This window comes from Oryzias latipes, chromosome 18, assembly GCF_053564925.1.
Source record: "Oryzias latipes strain Hd-rR chromosome 18, Olatipes_Hd-rR_3.1".
In the NCBI taxonomy this organism is placed as follows: domain Eukaryota; kingdom Metazoa; phylum Chordata; class Actinopteri; order Beloniformes; family Adrianichthyidae; genus Oryzias; species Oryzias latipes.
Window position 1 is genome coordinate 20,467,350 of NC_136254.1, and position 19,563 is coordinate 20,486,912.

At 43.3% G+C, this 19,563-nt stretch overlaps 1 protein-coding gene across 1 annotated transcript in view; it reads right to left on the minus strand.

Annotated features, from left to right (window-relative positions):
- Positions 1 to 477: 477 nt before the first annotated feature.
- dvl2 (dishevelled segment polarity protein 2) overlaps positions 478 to 19,563 on the minus strand; it is a 32,749-nt gene continuing 13,663 nt past the window's right edge. The window contains exons 3-15 of the mRNA XM_023966242.2: positions 15,855 to 16,009; positions 9,777 to 9,886; positions 9,456 to 9,585; positions 8,799 to 8,889; positions 8,622 to 8,691; positions 8,379 to 8,518; positions 6,602 to 6,678; positions 6,455 to 6,522; positions 6,237 to 6,371; positions 5,740 to 5,871; positions 3,941 to 4,117; positions 3,506 to 3,730; positions 478 to 1,887 (exon numbers count right to left, since the gene is read on the minus strand). Coding sequence (XP_023822010.1) covers positions 1,316 to 1,887; positions 3,506 to 3,730; positions 3,941 to 4,117; positions 5,740 to 5,871; positions 6,237 to 6,371; positions 6,455 to 6,522; positions 6,602 to 6,678; positions 8,379 to 8,518; positions 8,622 to 8,691; positions 8,799 to 8,889; positions 9,456 to 9,585; positions 9,777 to 9,886; positions 15,855 to 16,009 — 2,082 coding nt within the window. The 3' untranslated portion in view covers positions 478 to 1,315. The remainder of the gene's footprint in view (positions 1,888 to 3,505; positions 3,731 to 3,940; positions 4,118 to 5,739; positions 5,872 to 6,236; positions 6,372 to 6,454; positions 6,523 to 6,601; positions 6,679 to 8,378; positions 8,519 to 8,621; positions 8,692 to 8,798; positions 8,890 to 9,455; positions 9,586 to 9,776; positions 9,887 to 15,854; positions 16,010 to 19,563) is intronic.

Consider the following 19,563-nt stretch of genomic DNA (forward strand, 5'->3'; position numbering starts at 1 on the left):
GACAACCACAAAAGGCCTTTTTCTGATGATTGGGGACATACATGAAGACAACTAAGCTTAAAGTGGCAAGTGAAATAGACAAAAAACCTAAAGTGAATCAAGATGAGAAGGCAGAAATAAACAGATGAGTTTTGATTAGAAAGTTTGTAAAGAGTTTATGTTACGGAGGTCAGGTTCCCATGGGAACAAGTCGGGTGGGAGTGGCGAGTTTTCTTTATTCACATCATTGTGAATCAGGACGACAAAAAAACAAATAAACTACGAATTTGTGACGTAGAAGATATGCATGGCTAGCCACAAGCTCTCTGCGCTGCTACATTCTGATACAAGTTTTTAGATTTAGGCTAAAAACTCCATAATAATAGTTAAAAGGCCACTGGGAACGCTTTGAAAATGGATCAAAAGATGATCGGAGAGGGTTTTTAAAGGCTGGCGTCTCCTGGAGAAAAGGCTAGAATGATCAAGTCAGAGCAGAAATGTTTGTAACACATTTATTCTCAAATACACGAGCAAAGGTGTCAAAATGAAATCAAACAATGTGACATTTCCAAGGCTAATCTTTTATTCTGAAAAGCTGTCTCTTCATTTAGCACCTTAATAACTGGATTACACATGATGTATATAATCACTCATATAAAAAGTGAAACGTGGTGAATAATGTAAGTCAGTCACATAAAACAAGCATGGAGATCCGAGGACATATCCATCACAGTTAGGAAACAAACTACAGGTTATGAGAAAGTACCACTTTCAGTCAAGGTTTGTACTTTTTTTTTCTTCCTAAGTACCACAGGTACTATCAAAACCTTTCAGTCACATTTAAACAAAAACAAAAAAAAGAAAGAATGAGAGGTCGATTCATTACACGTTCCCCCTGAAATGTTTGGACCTTGTTTGCCTTCACAATGATGGAGCTTGGTCTTTACAATGGACTTGTGGGTAAAAAAAAGAGGTTCTCTGAAGCAGAGCTAATTTTTGATGTACCCCAAGAGTAAAAAACAAAACAAAAACGAGGAGTGTGAAAACTGTGCGGTCAAAAATTCATGCAGGATTGAATCCTTTTCAAGTTCAACGTGTACCTGGCGCCCTCTAGTTTTTACATGTGGTACCAGGGCGTTTTGAATAAAATAAACAGGTTTTCGTCAAAAGCTGCTCCGTCCTGGATTTTATATCAATAAAGTTTAAACTCTAGTGTCATTTTCTTTGCCGTTTGAAACCCTGTATCACCAAATTTGTACCAAGTGCCCCTCCCCCCAATCCAAGAGGTACACGTGAAATCAAGATTCCAGCAGGTCCTCGAGCAGGAACGCTAACTTCACATGACGTCCACGAAGAATTCGCTCGGGTTACCCATGGCCAGGTGGAAAGACTGGCGGGATGCAGTTAACTCAGGGGGGACTGAACCCAGGTCGCGCGTGGGTGGAGCTCCTGGAGGCCCCCCTGGCGTGGAGGAGGGAGGCGGTGGCAGCGCGGGGTGCATTGGGGCAGGCGGTAGCTGCTGCGTGTGCGGGAGGCCGTGGGCGGCCGCCAAGGCGGGGTGGTGTGGGTGCTGAGGCACCATCATCACCATCATGGGGTTGTACGGCAGGATCCCGGGAGGGTACGGGGACATGTGAGGCGGCTGGGGCAGGCGGTGGTGGTGGTGGTGGTGCGAGCGCGAGGAGGCGTGGCTGTGCTCGCTGGGCGCGGCCGAGCCGTGCCCGCGCCTCAGGCTGCTGCGGGTGGAGTATTCCGACTCGCTGCCACTGCCCGAGCGCGAGTCTCCCCCGCCGCCGTCCCCACCTCCGCCCGTGGGAGACTTCTCACCTCCTCCCACAACACTGCCAGGACCTTTACTGCCGCGGTGGCGCTCGCCCTCGCTTCTTGTTGAACCGCTGCTTCGGCTCCCTGAAGGCAGAGGAAAGGACAACGTTAAAAACGTTCACGTTGGCCTCTGCGACACGCCTTCAACGACCGATCAAGTCTATGTAAACACGACATAAACGTATGTTTCGGGCTTCCGCGTTCAAAACTCTCACACTCGTGCGTTTTTTTTTGCAAGATATTAAGTCTGTTTCTGGGCTCTACGCCATTGATTGGCCTTGACAGTTGAACCAGTTCAACTTTGACCAGTCCTGGAGCAAGATTCCTGAGATTGACTGCTGTGCTAGTTTTAGCTAGCGCCAGTCCAGTGTGAACACTGTGTGCTAATGAGCGTTCAAGAACCAGCGTTCAGCGCCATCTTGAATGCGCATGACATGCCTGTATGTAGTCTAAGATATGAAGTTTGGGTTTATTTAACGCTCTAAAGGTGCATTTAGACTCGGTGCTAGGATCCCTGGTAGTTGTCTGCTTGTTTGTGTGTGTATGTGCTCTTGCTCCTGTAGAAGTCTGCTCCTGCACAGCTGCTGACTCCGCCCCCTCTGCAGAGCTGATTGAGGCTGCTACCAATCGCCTGGCTTGGAGGGAAGCTTTAAAAGCTCCCAGGATCCTTTGCTCCAGTGGCGGCTGCATTCCTGGGTGGGAATTCGTTCTTCAGCTTGCCCCTGCTGTCTGCCTGGCCTTTGCCTTTGAAAGCCTCTAGTTTCCCTCTTAGTTTGAATCTGGTTTTGTCCTTCTGTTACATTTACTACTGTGGCCTTTTGTTTGCATTATGAGTCATTTGGAGTTTTGTATTTCTGTCTTTGGTGTCTTGCTATAAAGCCTGAGAATTTTATTTATACCATTATTTATCCCCCCTTTGGTGTTTTTTTGGTTATTTTCCTTTAGTTCCCTTTGATTTTTATGTGTCACCAAATAAACGGCTGTGTGGCCAACCTTGACCCCGCCCAGTTATCATAATTTTCTTTATGTTACCTATTTTCTCCCTCCTCCCTAAAGAGGGAGGAAAGAAATGTTGAATATTAGCACTTCTTTTGTTCCTACTTTTTTTTCCTTTTACCTCACTTACCGGTCATTTTTCCCCACAGTTGCCACAGCGCTCACGTCACCTCTTCTTTTTGCTTCCCGTCTGGAGTCTCATTCGTGTTCACACTGTAGTGAACTGCCCCGGGTTACACTTGCCTGCCGACCCGAACTCTGTTTTGCAGAGTTCAGAAGAGCTTTTGCGGAACGAAGCAAACAGTTCTGGTGTAAATTTGCTCAACAGACCTGCTCCTTACAATAAACCGCAAGTTTTAACCTGGCGGTCTCTGAACTTTTTCAGGTCACAGATCGGTTCCACGTCAGGCAAAATGGGGGTCTGATTTTTCTATTTTTAGTTTCCCGTAACTTTTATTTTGAGCAAAAGACTCCAGGTTTTTGTCTGTTAAATGCAGCTTTTATTTTGAAGTCTAAGGCTTTCAAAATACGTTTATTTGTTACCTTTTCCAGCTTGAGTCAGTGGCTTTAAGCGGATGGATTGTCAACCGAGCACCTTGACATGCGTCGAGAATGAGTTGGATGTGGCTTTCCAAAATAACTCTTTCAAATACTGAATCAGCAGGTATTTGAGCGCTGTGAGAAAATATGGCGAGTCTGCGCTCACCCTCGCTGTGCTGGCTGCCGGTGCTGCCGGGGGCGTAGCTGTAGCTGGTGAGTTCGTGGTACGGAGGAGGCTGGCTGGAGTAGGGGTGGGTGGGGTAGGCCTGGTAGGGAAAGGTGTGCATCATGGGCCACGGAGTGGCGCCCGGGAGGGGCAGGGGGGCCAGGGTGTCCTGGTCGGAGGCGCCGCTGGAGCCGTCGTTGTCGTTCAGGGACAGATTAGCCATGTCTGTGGAAGACAGGAACTGTAAACCACTTATGCTTCGTCTGCAATAGGGTTCATTCTGTGTGTCGCGTCATTTTTAAAAGGGCTTCATCGTGACGATGCTTTTCTACTCGTCATTAAAGAAACCCCTCCAAAATCTATTTAATTTAACCGTGTGGAGTCCACAAGAAAGCAGGTTGTTCCTTTGATGTGTCGAGTTCTCCGGCGACTCACAGTTCTCGCAGTCGCTCAGGTCTCCGAACACGTAGTAGCACTGCTCCGAGAAGGTGATCTTGTTGACGGTGTGGCGAATGAAGCCGGCCTTCAGGAGGTTGCTGGCGTACTTCCGGGCTTCCCGGCGGTCCTGAAATCCTTCAATGTGGTGGAAGAGCCACTCCACTACGTCAGAGCCTGAAGACACGGAGAGAAAAGGGAAAAAAAAGTTCCCTTTCATTACGTTCATTCATGCCAAACATCTTCTTTCTGGTCGAGATGCTTCAATGAGATGGATAGTTGCAGAAGTGACTGCTGGAAGAGGAACAAACACGTTCTGAACAGAAAGACTAATCTGATGACAGAGCCTGTCTGAAATAACCCTTACCAGGTTCCAGGAGACATCTAGAACCGTAGCCATGCACCCGTATGGGGGTTGGCGTGTGCGGGTGCTGCGGGGGTCTGGGCTCGTGAAGGGCCTTAGACCAGAGCGCATCTTAAGGGGGGCGCAAACCCAACTAGTGTGTCCAGTTTGAATGTTAAGTCACTGAACAGAAGCCAACAGACGTCTGACACACATTTTGAGCATCAGGCGCAAAGCAGCAATCTACCAGCAGCAGCAGCAGCGTGTTTCGAGTGTCGCCATGTTTCAAAATCTAAACATTGGTAAAGAATTTGTGTCCATCAACCAATCAGAGACTCAGCTGTGGCCCGTGACGCGTTATTGATTTGATCAGTGGGTCCAAAACCAGCATGGAGAATTTGACAATTCTACTCATGAAGTTTATTTTTCTCATTTGTATGGGACAGTAAATTTGTTTCTTATTTTTATTTTATTCTTAATTTAAAGTTTTTCCCCTCCTCTGACTAATGCGGGACAGATCAAACAGTAAGGGCAGTTGTGACTAAACCATAAACCAGCTTTATAGTAATGTTCTCTACATTATTATTCTATAATGTAATTAACTTTGTGTTTTTAAATTGTAAACGACCTGCATCAATCTTTCCGAATAACTTTTTGTTAAGACTTTAAATTGAATTTTTGGGGTTTTTACTACACAAACGTGTCATTTCATCTGTTTTTTGTCACCATTTGGCTTTCAGATATCCCAACAGTAATCCACAGGTGTTAATAGATCTGACAGTGATAAAGTAAATACGCCCGTGGAAGTCTAAAGTCTGCAGCCAAAACTGGCCCCCCCTCATCTTTCCGACCTACTGCAGATCAAAACGCCCTCTCGTTCTTTTCGGTTCTCCTCCTCTGTCCAGCTCTCTGTTCCTCCGGCTCGACTTGTTACCATGGGAACCTGAGCCTTCAGCTGCTCAGCTCCCTCCTGACCTCCCGACCTCCGTAACATAGACTCTTTACAAACTTTCTAATCAAAACTCATCTGTTTATTTCTGCCTTCTCATCTTGATTCACTTTAGATTTTTTGACTATTTCTATTTATTGTGCTTTTAATGATTATTTTAACCTTTGTTTTATACAGGTTGGGTTTCTTGAAAGGCGCTTCTAAATAAAATGGATTATTATTAAAACATTATTAAAGCTTTTAAATAAAACAACAAAAAGTAGAGCAGAAGTAAAAAAAAAAGAAAGAAAAAGAAAAACTTGGACAGACTTCTGAATACTGCTTGTGATTCAGATGCAGATGATCTCAATTAAACAGATGTTATCTGGACCACCCCCCCACCCCACCCCCAATCCCCCTGTCACACAAGTCACAGGGTTTTAATCCAGTGAGTATAATGGAAACCCTGTAAAGTCCTGGAAGCCCGGAGAGTTCACTGAACTGTGGTCTTTTTTTCCATCTTCTTACCGAGGAAGGCGTTGGGGATGGTGATTTTCAGCCACATGCGGTCCCTGACCTCCAAACCGGACTCCGGTGACGCCATGGCTTTGGCCACAGACGCCATATCGGAGTGCAGGGATAAGTTAAAGTCGTCGAAACCTGCAGGGAGTCGCAAAGTGACCAAGAGAGAAAGAGAAAAAAAAAAGTGGTTAGATCTCAGCAGGAATGCGAGCGGAGTGCCTTTTCTAGAGATCAAAGGCAGGAAAGCAGAGGGTCTCGCTTATCACGTCGCACAACAGCAGCAACAAAAGCAGGGGTGCAGATGGGAAATGCAAACCCTGGGATAATGTCTTCAGGAAAACAAAGATTGACGGGAGCTGCAGCGGGATAAGGAGCATCATTCGGGTCTTGAGTATCAACAGTCTGGACAGAAACTCAGACTGGAGGCGACTGTGAGGAAGACAGGAGTGAAGCTCGGTTACAGCTCGCTGTGAGGGGAGGCGGAGGCGGCGGAGAGGACGCACGTTCGGTTTCGGTCACAGAGGAGGAGGAGGTGATGGTGCTGAGTGAAGAGCTGCCTGGGAAGGGGGGGTAGCCGCCGCTCACCGCCACAGAGTGGCTGACCCACGCCGCAGGGTCGATGGGTCGGATTGGCTCATCTGTACAAACAGAGAAAAACGGTCCTTCAGATACACAAGAGCTGCAGACGGAGGAAGAGGAGGAGGAGGAGAGTTGGGCTCACTGCGAGGAAGGGTGAAGTATCCCTGAGGAGAAGGGTCCCAGCACTTTGCCACGGTGAGGATGATGGGCCTGCAGAGAGACAGTAATCATTTTACCAGGAACTAAACGCTCCAAATAAAAACGTTTAAAAAAAGAGGCATGAACTCACCCCGGCTTGTGCACGATCTCTCTGAGAACCCGAACGGCATCGTCGTTACTCATGTTCTCAAAGTTGATGTCGTTCACCTTTCATGTGTGAGGAAGCACAAAAAAAATAATAAAAACATGATGAATTTTGCTGGAGTAATTTATCCAAAAAAACCCCGCCCTTTCCAGGAAGAGTCTGCGCTGCCAGCACCGCCCCCAGGCTAACAAACACGCCCAACCTTTATGCATGGAGGTATATATAAGCACAATATGCACATCCATTTTTTCAAAAGTTGGACTTTTATTCGTTTTCGTGGGTGAAACGTTGACGGATCGACTCTAGGATGACGTCATGAATCGGCCGGACCCACAAGGAGCAAAAACCGGTGCCTCAGAGATTTGGTCGTCTTACTGCCGAGTATGACAAGAGTTCACAAAAATAACTTATTTTCCTTAAAAAAAAGTCATTCTTTATTGTGTTAAAGGTAATGCTCCCTGAAAATATAGTCTAACTTTAAACTGGTCTCTGATTACATGCAGTTGACACACAGAACAGCTGGTTAGCATAGCATGATAGCATAGCAGCATTTGTGTTAATGACGGCGTGTTTTATTAAACATACTGTTCCCGCTGTAAGTCTGACAGCTTTATCCTCCAGTTCTTTCGGGATGATCACCTAAAACTAAAGCTACAGGGAGGTAACTAGCAGAAGTTACGCTTTTCACGGCGCCTCCGCTGGTGTTTTTTTCTCTCAGCCGCGCAGAAGCAGCTCCTCTTTGCCTGCTGCTGGTTTCACATCTGCACTTTGCGAGAGACCGGCGAACTGACTTCACTCCAAACAACGGAATCACAAGAGCGCAGAGAGCTGGGAAAATAAATTCTGGATTTTCCCAAAATAATGCGTCTAAAGCGACAAATCAGCCATGGTCAAAGGTAATATAGTATTATATATATATGGATACAGTTTTTTTCTGAAAGGCTTAAGAAAAGCAGGATATAAGCTCCGTAATAAATGCAACTTTTTTACAGAGAACCAAAAAGTCCCTTTCTGTTCCTGTTTCATTTAAGTGCAACTTTGGAAAAATAAAAATATTAATCTTTGAAACTTCTAGTTTTAGTTTAGTTACAGACTGTAGTTTTAGAAATTTTACACAAAAAACAAACAAAAAATGAGCTGCAACACACTGTATTTGTGGACCATTCCGCTTACCAAAAGTCCTGCAATTTCCTCTACAACCACCAGTTCATCTTATGTATGAATTCTGGTCACGTTTACTGACCTTGAACCAATTTTCTGGTCAAGGTCAAAAGTTGTCCAAACATTTTAGTACGACTTTGATAAACTACAAAGATGCAGCGCCTGTTGGATTGTTGAAGCATTCTGGGTACTGTAGTCAGGAGCTTGGTACTGTGCTTCAACAGAATGACGCAGTTCACTAGAAAAACTTCCCATCAACCCCTCTGACTAATCACATGTCCCTTAGCCCCTCTAGGCATTCTGGGTAGTGTAGTCATATCATGTTATAGCACCGTTTTGTTTCACTTCAGATAAACTACTCAGAAGTGAATTTCTAATAAACTACTGCTGCTCTGCAGAAATTATGTTCTAGAAAATATGGATTTGATTGATTTTGGCTAAAAACGACATAATCATAGTTAAAAGACCATTGGGAATGCTTTAAAAATAGATTGAAAGATCATTGGAGTTGGACTTTAAGGTAAAAGAAAAGAAAGTAAATCTAAAGCGAAATGAGACTTGTAACATTAAAGCGATCACAGCGCGGCTGACGCCTCCACACCTGCAGCAGCATATCCCCAGGCTCAATGCGTCCGTCTGCAGCCACAGCTCCTCCCTTCATGATGGAGCCGATGTAGATGCCTCCGTCTCCTCGCTCATTGCTTTGGCCCACGATGCTGATGCCCAAGAAGTTGTACTTCTCTGTGACAAAAGTGGGTAAATTTTTAAAAATAAAAAGAGGAAATATCTGCATTTGCTAACTTTTCTGAAACAGAGTAAAGAGAAATCAATAAGACGTGCAGACCCATGTTGAGGGTGACGGTGATGATGTTTAGGGACATCGTAGAATCTGTGACGCTGCTGAAGGAGGAAGCCTGAGGTCACAAACAGTAAAAGGCCATACAGGCGAATTAGTACCGCACAAAAGAAAGAAATTAAAAGCCAAAAAAGAATAAAAGCTTTAAATGGCAACTGCTCATACCCTCTCCAACCGCGGGGGGCGCTGTTTCCTCCTCCTCCGATGCCGTTTCAGAAGCCTGGAGGCTGTGCTCTGTTCTGTTGCACTACTGAACCTACAGCAATAAACAAAAACATTAAAAGATGTTCTTTATGATGAAATGAGCACACGTTCTTCCCTTAAATAATATTTATAGTTTAATAAAATAATTTAAAAGCAGCTTTTGCCCCAAAACAGAAAAAAATGTTGGTTAAATGTAAAATAAACAGGAATCCTTTCCCAAAAAACAAATGCAGCAGGTTATTCTTTAATGAACCATGCAGACTAGTACAACAACCTTTAAAAATGATTCAATATTCTTATTATCAACCATATTTCTAATGCAATAAAAGATATGACATCTCATCTATTGTGACTATAATTAGATGCACTGAAAGTGATTGCAGTGAGTTGCTGTTCAAAAATGGATGAAATTGCTCACAAAATGCAGTCAAATCAGTTTTAGTTCCCTTTTTTGGAGCATTTACATTTAGTAACTGACTGGAAGAAAAGGTTTAAAGCCTTTCTTGAGGAAATTTTAGAACCTTTTTTTTGTAAATCAGTTTTTACAGAAGCCACATGTGGTTCTATAAAGATAAAGGGTTAATGGGTTAAAAGACTCCGCCCCCTTTAGTTTCCTACCTGCTCATGGTGTCGTCATCCTCAGAGTCGCAGAAACTGGTGGTTTCCAGCTCGCTGCTCATCACCGTGCTGGAGCTCTCGTACCCCGCCAGGTGGCGCTCCAACCGGCTCTGACCGTTCATGCGAGAACCTTAAACAGGAGATCAGAAGAAAAGAACCATCATGTTTGCTCCCTTTAGTCTTTACAGATATTTCGTCATGTCATTTAGGTTAAGTTTCTCATCCCAAACTGGATGAAACGCAAATAAACAAGCAGCGCAGCGTCAAATCTGGACAGGACAGCGGCGGGAAGGCCTGTTGGGATGCGGCGCCGGCGCTCACCGTGTGGATCCAGGCTCTCCCGGTGGCGAGGCCTCTCCCTCCTGAAGGAAACAACAGACTCCGTTTCCGTCTGCTCATCCAAAGTCTCTACGCTGCCCGTAGCATTGGGGCTGAAGAAGAAAGAAAAAGACAAAACGTATTTACCAACAGGAAAAAATATCCTTTGCATCTCAAAATAAAATGAATTAGTCCCAATTAGGCGATGAAATAGTCTTCCGCCTTTATTGTGTAACTTCTGCTCAGTTTTTGTCACAGGCAGAGATCCGGTTTCTTCTCACTTCAATGAAAAGTTTTTCAGTTAAAAACCCAAAGACTCGATATCCTTTTACTAAACGATCCTTCTTCCAGAAACCGCGTGAAAGCGAGACGTTCGGGAGTCTCTGGAGAGTGTCCAATAACTCCACTGGCGGCTGAATTTTAGGGAACGTTTCACACACGAGGTGACCAGGAAAACAAAAGCTGCAGGCAGTCTGAAACTCTGTTTGGCTTAAAATGATTGGATGCCTCCATAAACTGTAATGAATGAAACCTTTAAAACATGAGAGCTTCTCATCTATCAAACCCCGCAGCAGAAACACTCTAGATTTCAACTTCAAAAAAAAAGAATGATGTAAAAAACAAACCCAAAACCCATGACTTATCTGCCCTCAATTGAACTATGAGTTACTGCAAGAAACAAAATATTTTTTTCCAGTTTGCGTAAAATAAGCAACTTAGTGCGAAGCTTTTGGGAAAACAGAGATTGCTCCACGTTCATCGAGTCAGGAGTTTTTAAGGTGACTCGTGAGAGAAAAATACACAAAGCCTGAAGTCAAATAATGAAGCTGAAACGTTTCCAGATGAAGCGGGGGGGGGGGGGGGGGGGTGAGTCAGAGCACAGCCTCCAAAAGTTGCCTTAAGAAACTAAAACAGTTCTTTAAGATGGAGAAGAGAACAGGAATCATCCTGATGATGGAGCGTAAAAACACATTTTATTGTTCCTTACCCATTTTTTAGTGCTGTCTGAATCAACAATTCCAAAATCCAGTGCCCTAGAAACGTCCCAGAAGTCTCTGTGAAAAGCCAGTGTGCATTGATGCTCACTAGATTGGCAATTATAGACCACAATGCCTTTTTTGCAAAGAATAATGTATTTTAATGATTTTTTTAACCAAGTTTTTATCATCAAAACACTGTCATGTGATGTTTATGTCAAAGGGCCTATACCATGCTATTCTTAAGCCTTTTATAGTAAAACATATCCATATTTATAATCACCTTTGGCCCACAAAAGAACACATTTTTTCTTAAATATTAGTTATTTTCCTGAGTTCTGCTCCAACCCAGAACTAAAACGACTCAATCTCTGAGGCACCGCATTTCGCTCCTTGTGGGTGCCGCCCGTTTCATGGCATCACTGTAAAGTTGGCCCCTGCAGCGTGTCTGCGTCTCACCCACAAAAACAAACAACATCTGAACTTTTGCAAAGGTGGATGTGCATAATGATCTTATAAAAGGACAGTCTGTGCAGCTGTGCATCATGGCTTCCTAAGTCCGGTAACATTTCCCAGTGAAGGTTCAAATGCATGACACACAACAGAGGTATGCAATGCACAACAAGCCGCGTTTGCATCTACAGTGGTGGACAAAATTGTTGGGACCCCTCAGTTAAAGAAAGAAAGAAAGTCCACAATGCTCACTGACATGACTTGAAACGTTCAAAAGAAACAATAAATTAAAATTTATTGAAAATTAAATAATCACAATAAGCTTTTACTTTTAAGTTGTTGATTAACAGAATTATTTAAAAAAAATAGGGCTGCACAAAGATGATGGTATCTCCATAACTTAATATTTTGTTGCATAACCTTTTGAGGCAATCACTGCAATTAAACAGTTTCTGTAATTGCCAATGAGCCTTCTGCACCTGTCTACAGGGATTTTGGCCCACTCCTCATGAGCAAACTGCTCCAGTTGTCTCAGGTTTGACGGGTGTCTTCTCCAAATGGCATGTTTCAGCTCCTTCCACAAAGGTTCAATGGGATTTAGATCTGGGCTCATAGAAGGCCACTTCAGAATAGTCCAATGCTTTTCTCTTAGCCATTCTTGGGGGTTTTTGGCTGTGTGTTTTGGATCGTTGTCCTGTTGGAAGACCCATGACCTGTGACTGAGACCAAGCTTTCTGACACTAGGCAGCACATTTCTACCCAGAATGCCTTGATGATCTTGAGATTTCCTTTTACCTTGCACAACTCCAAGACACCCTGTGCAGATGCAGCAAAGCAGCCCCAAAACATAACTGAGCCTCCTCCATGTTTCTTAGTAGGGACAGTGTTCTTTTCGTTCTATGCTTCATTTTTGAGTTTACGAACATAGAACTGATGTGCCGTACCAAAAAGCTCCAGTTTTGTCTCATCTGTCCAACATTTTCCCAGAAGCTTTGTGGCTTGTCAACATGCATTTCTGCAAATTCCAGTCTCCCTTTTTTGATCTAGGAGATCCCCTTTAAAGTCTTTGGAGGTTTTCTGGGCTCTTTGGATCCAGTTCATACTATCCGTCTCCTCAATTTGTCATCAATTTTCCTCTTCCGGCCACGTCCAGGGAGGTTGGCTACTGTCCCGTGGGTCTTAAACTTCTGAATAATATGTGCCACTGTCGTCACAGGAACTTCAAGCTGCTTAGAGATGGTTTTCTGGCCTTCCCCTTTACAATGTTTGTCTATAATTTTGTTTCTAATGTCCTGGGACAATTCTCTCCTTGGCTTTCTGTTGTCCATGTTCAGTGTGGTTCACACCTTTTTACCAAACAGCAACGTGACTATTTGTCTCCCTTTGAATAGGCAGACTGACTGATTATGGGTTTGAAAACAGCTGTGATGTCAATTAAAGGACACACCTGAGTTCATCATGACCCCCTGGGCAATTAGTTCTCAGTCTTTTACGGAGGTACCATCATTTTTGTCCAGCCATATTTCATTAGTTTGTTTTTTTAAATACTTCTGTTAATCAATAACTCAAATGTAATGGCCGATTTTGATTATTTAATTTTCAATAAATTTTAATTTATTGTTACTTTTGAACGTTTCAAGTAATTTTAGTGAGCATTGTGGACTTTCTTTCTTTCTTTAACTGAGGGGTACCAACAATTTTGTCCACCACTGTGAGCCAAGTTCTTTAACCCTACAAAGACACGCTCCAATCATCTTTTGATCCATTTTTAAAATCTTTCCTGTGTTTTTTTAATTATGATCATGCATTTTCTAAGACAGTTTCTGAAGAGCGGCAGTAGTTCTTTAGGAATTTGCCTCTATCGGGGACCGTTAGCGGGGAGCATCCACGCCCCCTTTCCCCTCCCCATTGCGGAGACCTCGAGCAAGGAGATTGTGGCCCGCCCAACATATTTTCTGTGCAACAAAAAAAAGCTTTTTTTTTTTCAAACGGCACTTTTTTGCAATCTGGAGCTTAACTTTCCCAATATATGTCCTCCATCTTCAGGAAAATTCCACAAGAACATGTTAAAAACATGATTTTTATCAAAATGGCTCTTTACATTGACGTTGTCGCCGGCGAACACATGCTCTTTGATCTGCTGTTAATCTTGGACCATTTACACAATTAACATCATTCCAACGGATTCTGTGATGGAGAAAAGTGGCTTTTCATGTCAGCTTTGCACCAATATGATATAAAGTTCTGCATAATCACACAAAACCACTTTTCTCTGCAACAGAATCCAGGGGGATTTGAAGATTTATGGTCGTTGAAAAATGTCAACACTGGAGCAAAAGCTTTGGCATTAAGGGGTTAAACATGTCAACAAATCATAAAATGGCACCCTATTATAAACACATGCATCATGGCTTTTTCTTCTTTTAAGTTTCACGTGTATGGCTGACAATAAACACCCTAAAGAGGATCGGGTTTGAATCCAGAACTGTGTCAGTGCTGGGGTTCTTTAAAGTCAACATTACAAAAACGCATCGTCAAGTTGAGAGACAGTTGCTGGGTAGAAAATCCAGAAAAGTGTTTGGGTTCAAATGTAAAAAAAAAAAGATACATTGGAAAGTGCTAAATGATTTCTTCACATAGTTTTAGGTGGGTTTGGCAAGACCAACCCCACACCATAATCCTCCCACCACCAAAGTTCACACTTGGCCCAATGCAGTAAGATGGATTGGTGGATGGAAAAGTGTAGTTCCTCTCTCCAGAGGACATGTCTCCACTGCTACAGTCCAAATGACGATTTTCTTCCTAGCATTGCATCACACGGTCATGTTTAACTTAATAAATCCTAAAAGCTGTTTTATGACATTCTTGAGTTCATCTGAAGGCCACATGAAGCTTGGAGCTCCGTAGTGATGGACTGCAATAACTGACAAATCCAATGGTACAGTTTTACCAGGTTAGATGAATTACAACTTCATTGCTGAGTTGACTTTATTCCCACATTTGTCATCAATAAAATAGAAATGTCACAACTGGACTTGTTGGCGATCACAGAACCATTTCTTCATTCACAATTGTAGTAAAAGCCGATTCTTTCATACAACTGTGACATGGAAGAGACTCAAACACATGAAATCAGTTGTTTGGAAGGATGATTTCTGGCTTTTCAAATGCAGTATTTGAAGTTTCTGTTTAGGCGGTACTGATGATGTGGACGGGCTCCAACGCGATCGCTGTTTTGTTTGCAAACAGTCGTGATTTCTGACTTAACAGCCATTTTGTGCTGACATCAACAACCAAAGTGTTGTTGAATGAGTGGAAACTAGCACGCCGGTCATCAGAAAATAGTACGACGTTGCAACTTGCTTGTGCTTGCGGAGTAAATGCTGGAGATTAGGCGCTCCATTCACACACACATTGTCTCATTCTGATCTCTGGGGGGCTTGTTTACAAGGCGGCTGGCTCCAAAAAATATAAAGAAAACCCCCTAGGAAGTCCAGAGCTAAAGCTGCAGACATCTGCATTCCCACATGCACCACTGCTAGTCCATCTAAGCTGCAACGGCCAGGGTGGCAGCAAAAGTTAGTCAATTAATTCGGGAAACTGATAATTACTTCCATATTTAAGATGGAAAAGTATTACTAAACATGGTAAAGATCTAAAAGTCAGCCTTCTTTAAACCCCTTTATATCAATCTATAATGACTTTCAAATATGGCAGATTTTAGTGCATTATTCACTTTTGATAGTTTAACAAGAAGGTTAACTGCTGAGAGTGACAACACATTACAGGAAATAACAGCAGGAGATTGGTGAAAGATTGATGAGACGTATGGTCTCTTATCCCTGTTGATCAAGTCATGACATTATGATCAAGCATTTCATTTTTTAAGATATTGTTTTTGAGGGACTTATTCCAATTCTGAAGCAGCATTAAATCTGAAGCTCCTCCAGTTTATATTAAAGGACTTTCCTGGAGCGGTTGATAAAAAAGGGCGACCCAGAACAGATCATTTACAAAGACTCCTGCGTTTTGTTCTTCCTGCAGGAACTTGATACAGGCAGACAGTCGGGATATGATGCAACTTTCCATACAATTAGAAGCATTATTGTGTTTTAAAAACAACCAAAACAAGTTGGGTTTTTTTTTTTTTTCAAACAAGCTCAGGTGATGGTGCCATACGATGTCTTTACACCGCACTGTAGTCATACGTAAGGTGAGTACTGGCTCCCTACTGACCGCTCGCAAATACTGCAAGTACAGGGTGTGCAGGTGATACGCAAGTGCTCACAGAATGCCCAAAATACTCTGCTCTGATTGCCTAATTTCCTCAATTTTAACAGTTAGGCAGCGCACAATTATCATGTGAACATTACTAACGAACCTCTTGCACAGTCTGCAGGATTCAGGGAGGGGGGTTAAAAAACAACCCCCATGCGTCTCAACTACTTCCCCCCTACGAACCCCTCACACCTTGCTTAAGTGTTTGCTACAACCTGTCACCCACAGCATGACAAAACACGAGCATGAGAAGTTTCGCTCCACGTGCTAGGCGGGCCATCTACGACCCAATGTTTGGAGGTTTTCCGTGCAGGTTTGCCCATTTTCGCACGTATCTAGCCGTAAGGGCAGTTGTGACCAAGACATGACTTACTGGAAGGAGGGCGGTCTGGAGTCCCCGATGCCCCCAGTCCTCTCTGCAGGTGGGGGTGGTAAGGGTGGTGGGGGTGGCGAAGGTTGGGTGGCTGTTTCTACAGGGGGGACCACTGCCACTGGAGGCTCTGCAGCTGGAGTGTCTGAAGACACCAACTATGAAAATAATGAAAACAAAGTTTCAAAAAAAATTAAAAAAATACACATCACATAACGTTTACAGCAAATGAGAGAAGCAGAGAGAGGAAAAGAACAGAGCTGGCAGAGAAAGCTGAGGAAAAAGGAATACAAGGAGTGGGAAGGAATCAGGGGGTAGCATGTCAACTGCTTTGACACACAAACACTGTAGTGTTTTCAGACAGACGTCTCCAGGGCAAACGGAAACACTATCTCGCACTTAGCCGTCTCTCGTTATTATACAAGAGACCTGCACAAACACACACATACAATGCAACAATCGTGAGGAATACTATACTACAGTAACAAAAGCATAAAAATCAGTCAAAAGGAACGGGAAATAGTGAGTTTAAAGACCTGTTTTGATCATTTTTTGAGCTATTGTAAAAGCTTCGCCAGTGTTCTTTAAATTATGATTAAGCCATTTTTAGCCAAAAGCAAAAACCTGTTGTGTTTTGCAGGACAGTTTCTGCAGAACAGCAGTAATTCATTAAAAATTTACCCCACTTGGGTGTGGAGTAAGCCGCCGCCCCTACTTCCCGCCATCCATCTGTTTACAGCCCCTTACAACCCCAACCTAACGTTAGCAGTGCAACAATGGCGAGCGATGTTGGAGCTACCTAAACCTACAGTTTTAAACCAGATGCCAGCTCGGTCGATAAAAACAAAGACATACATGGATCTAGTCGTCTATAACTAGATGCATAGTAATGGGGCGTAAAGGGAGCTAGTGGCCTGCCCATTCTGGCTTCTTTAGTCACACCTACAAGCTTTTTCCAACTGCATTTTTTCATCTGCTCCCGATTCACAGTGGTTTGACTTAAGAAATACTCAGAAATGCAATTTCAATCTTGATTTTCTTGATCTTTATTCTCCATCATGAGAAAATGCCAAAAGAACATGTTAAAAAGACAAAAAACACTCTTACTATATGAGTGGGTCTTTAAGGCCTCTGAAAGAAAATCCTGTCTCACTGATATAAAGGCCAAGTGGATAAAAATATAGCTTTTTTTTTGGAAATGAGGTGTGTTCAACAAATCCACATCACTCCAATCTAACATCTGTCAAACTACTTATGAACAAAAGCTCTTTGAGCTTCAAACCTCAATGCGATGATGAAACATCTTCTGGGAGCCGTCCATCATCCTTGGTTTACAGCTCAGTTGCTTTGCCCCCCTTTCTTCCTTTCATTCATTCATTCTTTTTTTTAATGGACTCAACAGATGCTATGGTCCCACCTCCGCCGGATTATCAAGGCCAATGTTTGGTCTCTTTCTGCATGAAACCTGCTAACAGCTGGACCTTAAATCAAAGTATTAGAGCTGTATCTGGCAAACGACTGTTTCTCCAACTGATGACGGACTTTGACGAAGAGCTGAAGAATGAAAGACTTTTCGTCTCCACATACCCACTGAAAACAACCCTGCTGCTGTGTTTTGTCGGATAGTCAAATATGCTCAGAGTAATAGCTGGTCTACATTTAATGACTTGCTAAACACATGATCACGCGGTCCAGATGTGCCTGGGAGTGAAAACACAGAAACCCATGTTCCCTTTAATAAGGTACAGTAGTGGTAAAATACAACTGTTCTAATCTGCTTTAGGTCTCCTATAAAATTTTTTGGGGTTTAGCTTGTTTTAAACTGCATAAACAAGCAGACTGACAATCACAGTGCACAAAAGCTGCTGATGACTGTGCTGTTAAGTTGTTGCATCCTCCTTGACCTTTCAGTGGTATTTAAAGAGGTTGGGTTTAAGGTCTCCTCTCCTTTTAAAGATAGGGAAGTTGCATGGGAGAGCTTGATTTGAGGAAACCACTCATGCTGATGGAGTTAACGGCTTCTGTTCTTATTTTAGTGTTTATTCACAGAGAACAGCTTAAATTGAACATATGTTTTTCTTTTAATTTGAAGTTCATCCGTCGTCTTCCGTTTGTCCAGTGCTAAGTCTAAGCAGAGGCGCCTACACGTCTCTCCCCACAAAACTTCCTTCAGTTCTGCCAGGGGGAAGACCCCCCAAGGAGCTCCCAGGGCTAGCCCATTGACAGTAAATAGGAAATGGACAGACAAATGGGAAGTGAACAAGCTTACTTATGATTGCCGATAGTAGGTGCATAGAAACCTGACTCAGACCAATCACTGTCGACTGGCTCCAAATGGCGCTGGCTGTAATGCAGAAAAACGGAATTGGCTTTTATTTCCCTGGGGGTGGAGTTAAGGCATTTCTATGGGTGACGTCACACCCAGCTGTGTCTATCTCTACGTAAGGTCTATTGGTCAGGCAAGAGTCCCTTCAGCAGCTCCAGGATCTTTCCAGGGACCTCCTCTCAGTGGGGAAAGTTGTCCAGGGGCCAACCAAGAGGTCCCATGGGCTCTTTAACTGGATTTTCTAGATGTGGAGGAGCAGCAGCTCCACTCTGAGCTCCTCTACATCTATATCTAAGGGAGGAGAAAGCCACCTCGAAGAGAAAACTCCTCGTTTAACGCTACTCTAACAGCATTAACAGATCTACTATTTAATGTAAAATGTTACATAACGATACAAAGCCACTTTTCTCCATAACAGAACCAGCTGATTTACACTGATTGTGTAAACATAATCAGTGTTGTCAGCACAAGACTGCTTTTTTCTGCTTAATAATCCGCTGGAATGACGTTACACTTGAAGAGTTAACGTAGTCGAAACAAGAATGTGAACACTGGAGCTGAAGCTTCGTTGTTAAGTCTTGTCGTTTTGGTCATGACTCAAATCTCATGACCAATGGTAAGACATGGAACATGACTCAATGAAGAGTTTTGCCTCTTGGTTCAGCTTCTTCTTTACTGCAATGGATTGATGGAACAGCATCATTTGTGAACAAGACCTTAAAATACAACCAGAACCATGGCCTCCAACTCCAGAGTCCAGTAACCCTTGTGCTATCCTAGGTACTTGGAGTTGGGTCATCTAGACCCACTACTAGACAGTGCTCTGAACTTTTTTCTTCAATGATTTGTGATCTTCACTGGTGTCCATTGATTACATGAAATCTTTCCACCTTTATCCACCTTTGTCAATGTAAGGGTGGGGTCATCAAAGATAGCACAAGGGTTAAAGGTCCTGGTTTGATGAAGAAAACAGAAGAACGAAATATGCAAAAAGCAGAGATGAAATTCTCTGTTCCCTTAAATAGTCTCCCTCCAGCCCCCAGCTCTGTCTAGAAATTCTGTTCATACAAATGCGGAGCAGAGCTGGTGATAAAGGCCATTTCTGGCAGAGTCCAACTTGAACTGTAAAAAGATTCAATTGACTGCAAAGCAAAGAAACCAAACTCCTGCTCTGGTTTACAGAGACTAGAGGGAACTCAGACCTCAAATTCCCAGATCTTTTCTACAAACACTTTCTCCAAATCCACAACACACACATGTGGTTCTGGATGGACAAACTCCCATGAATCCTTAAGCTCTGTGTAAGGTATAAATCTGATCCTCTGACCCACAACAAAACCTTTGATGTTCCCTCTGAACCAGAGGTTCCACTATCTCAGAGTCTAA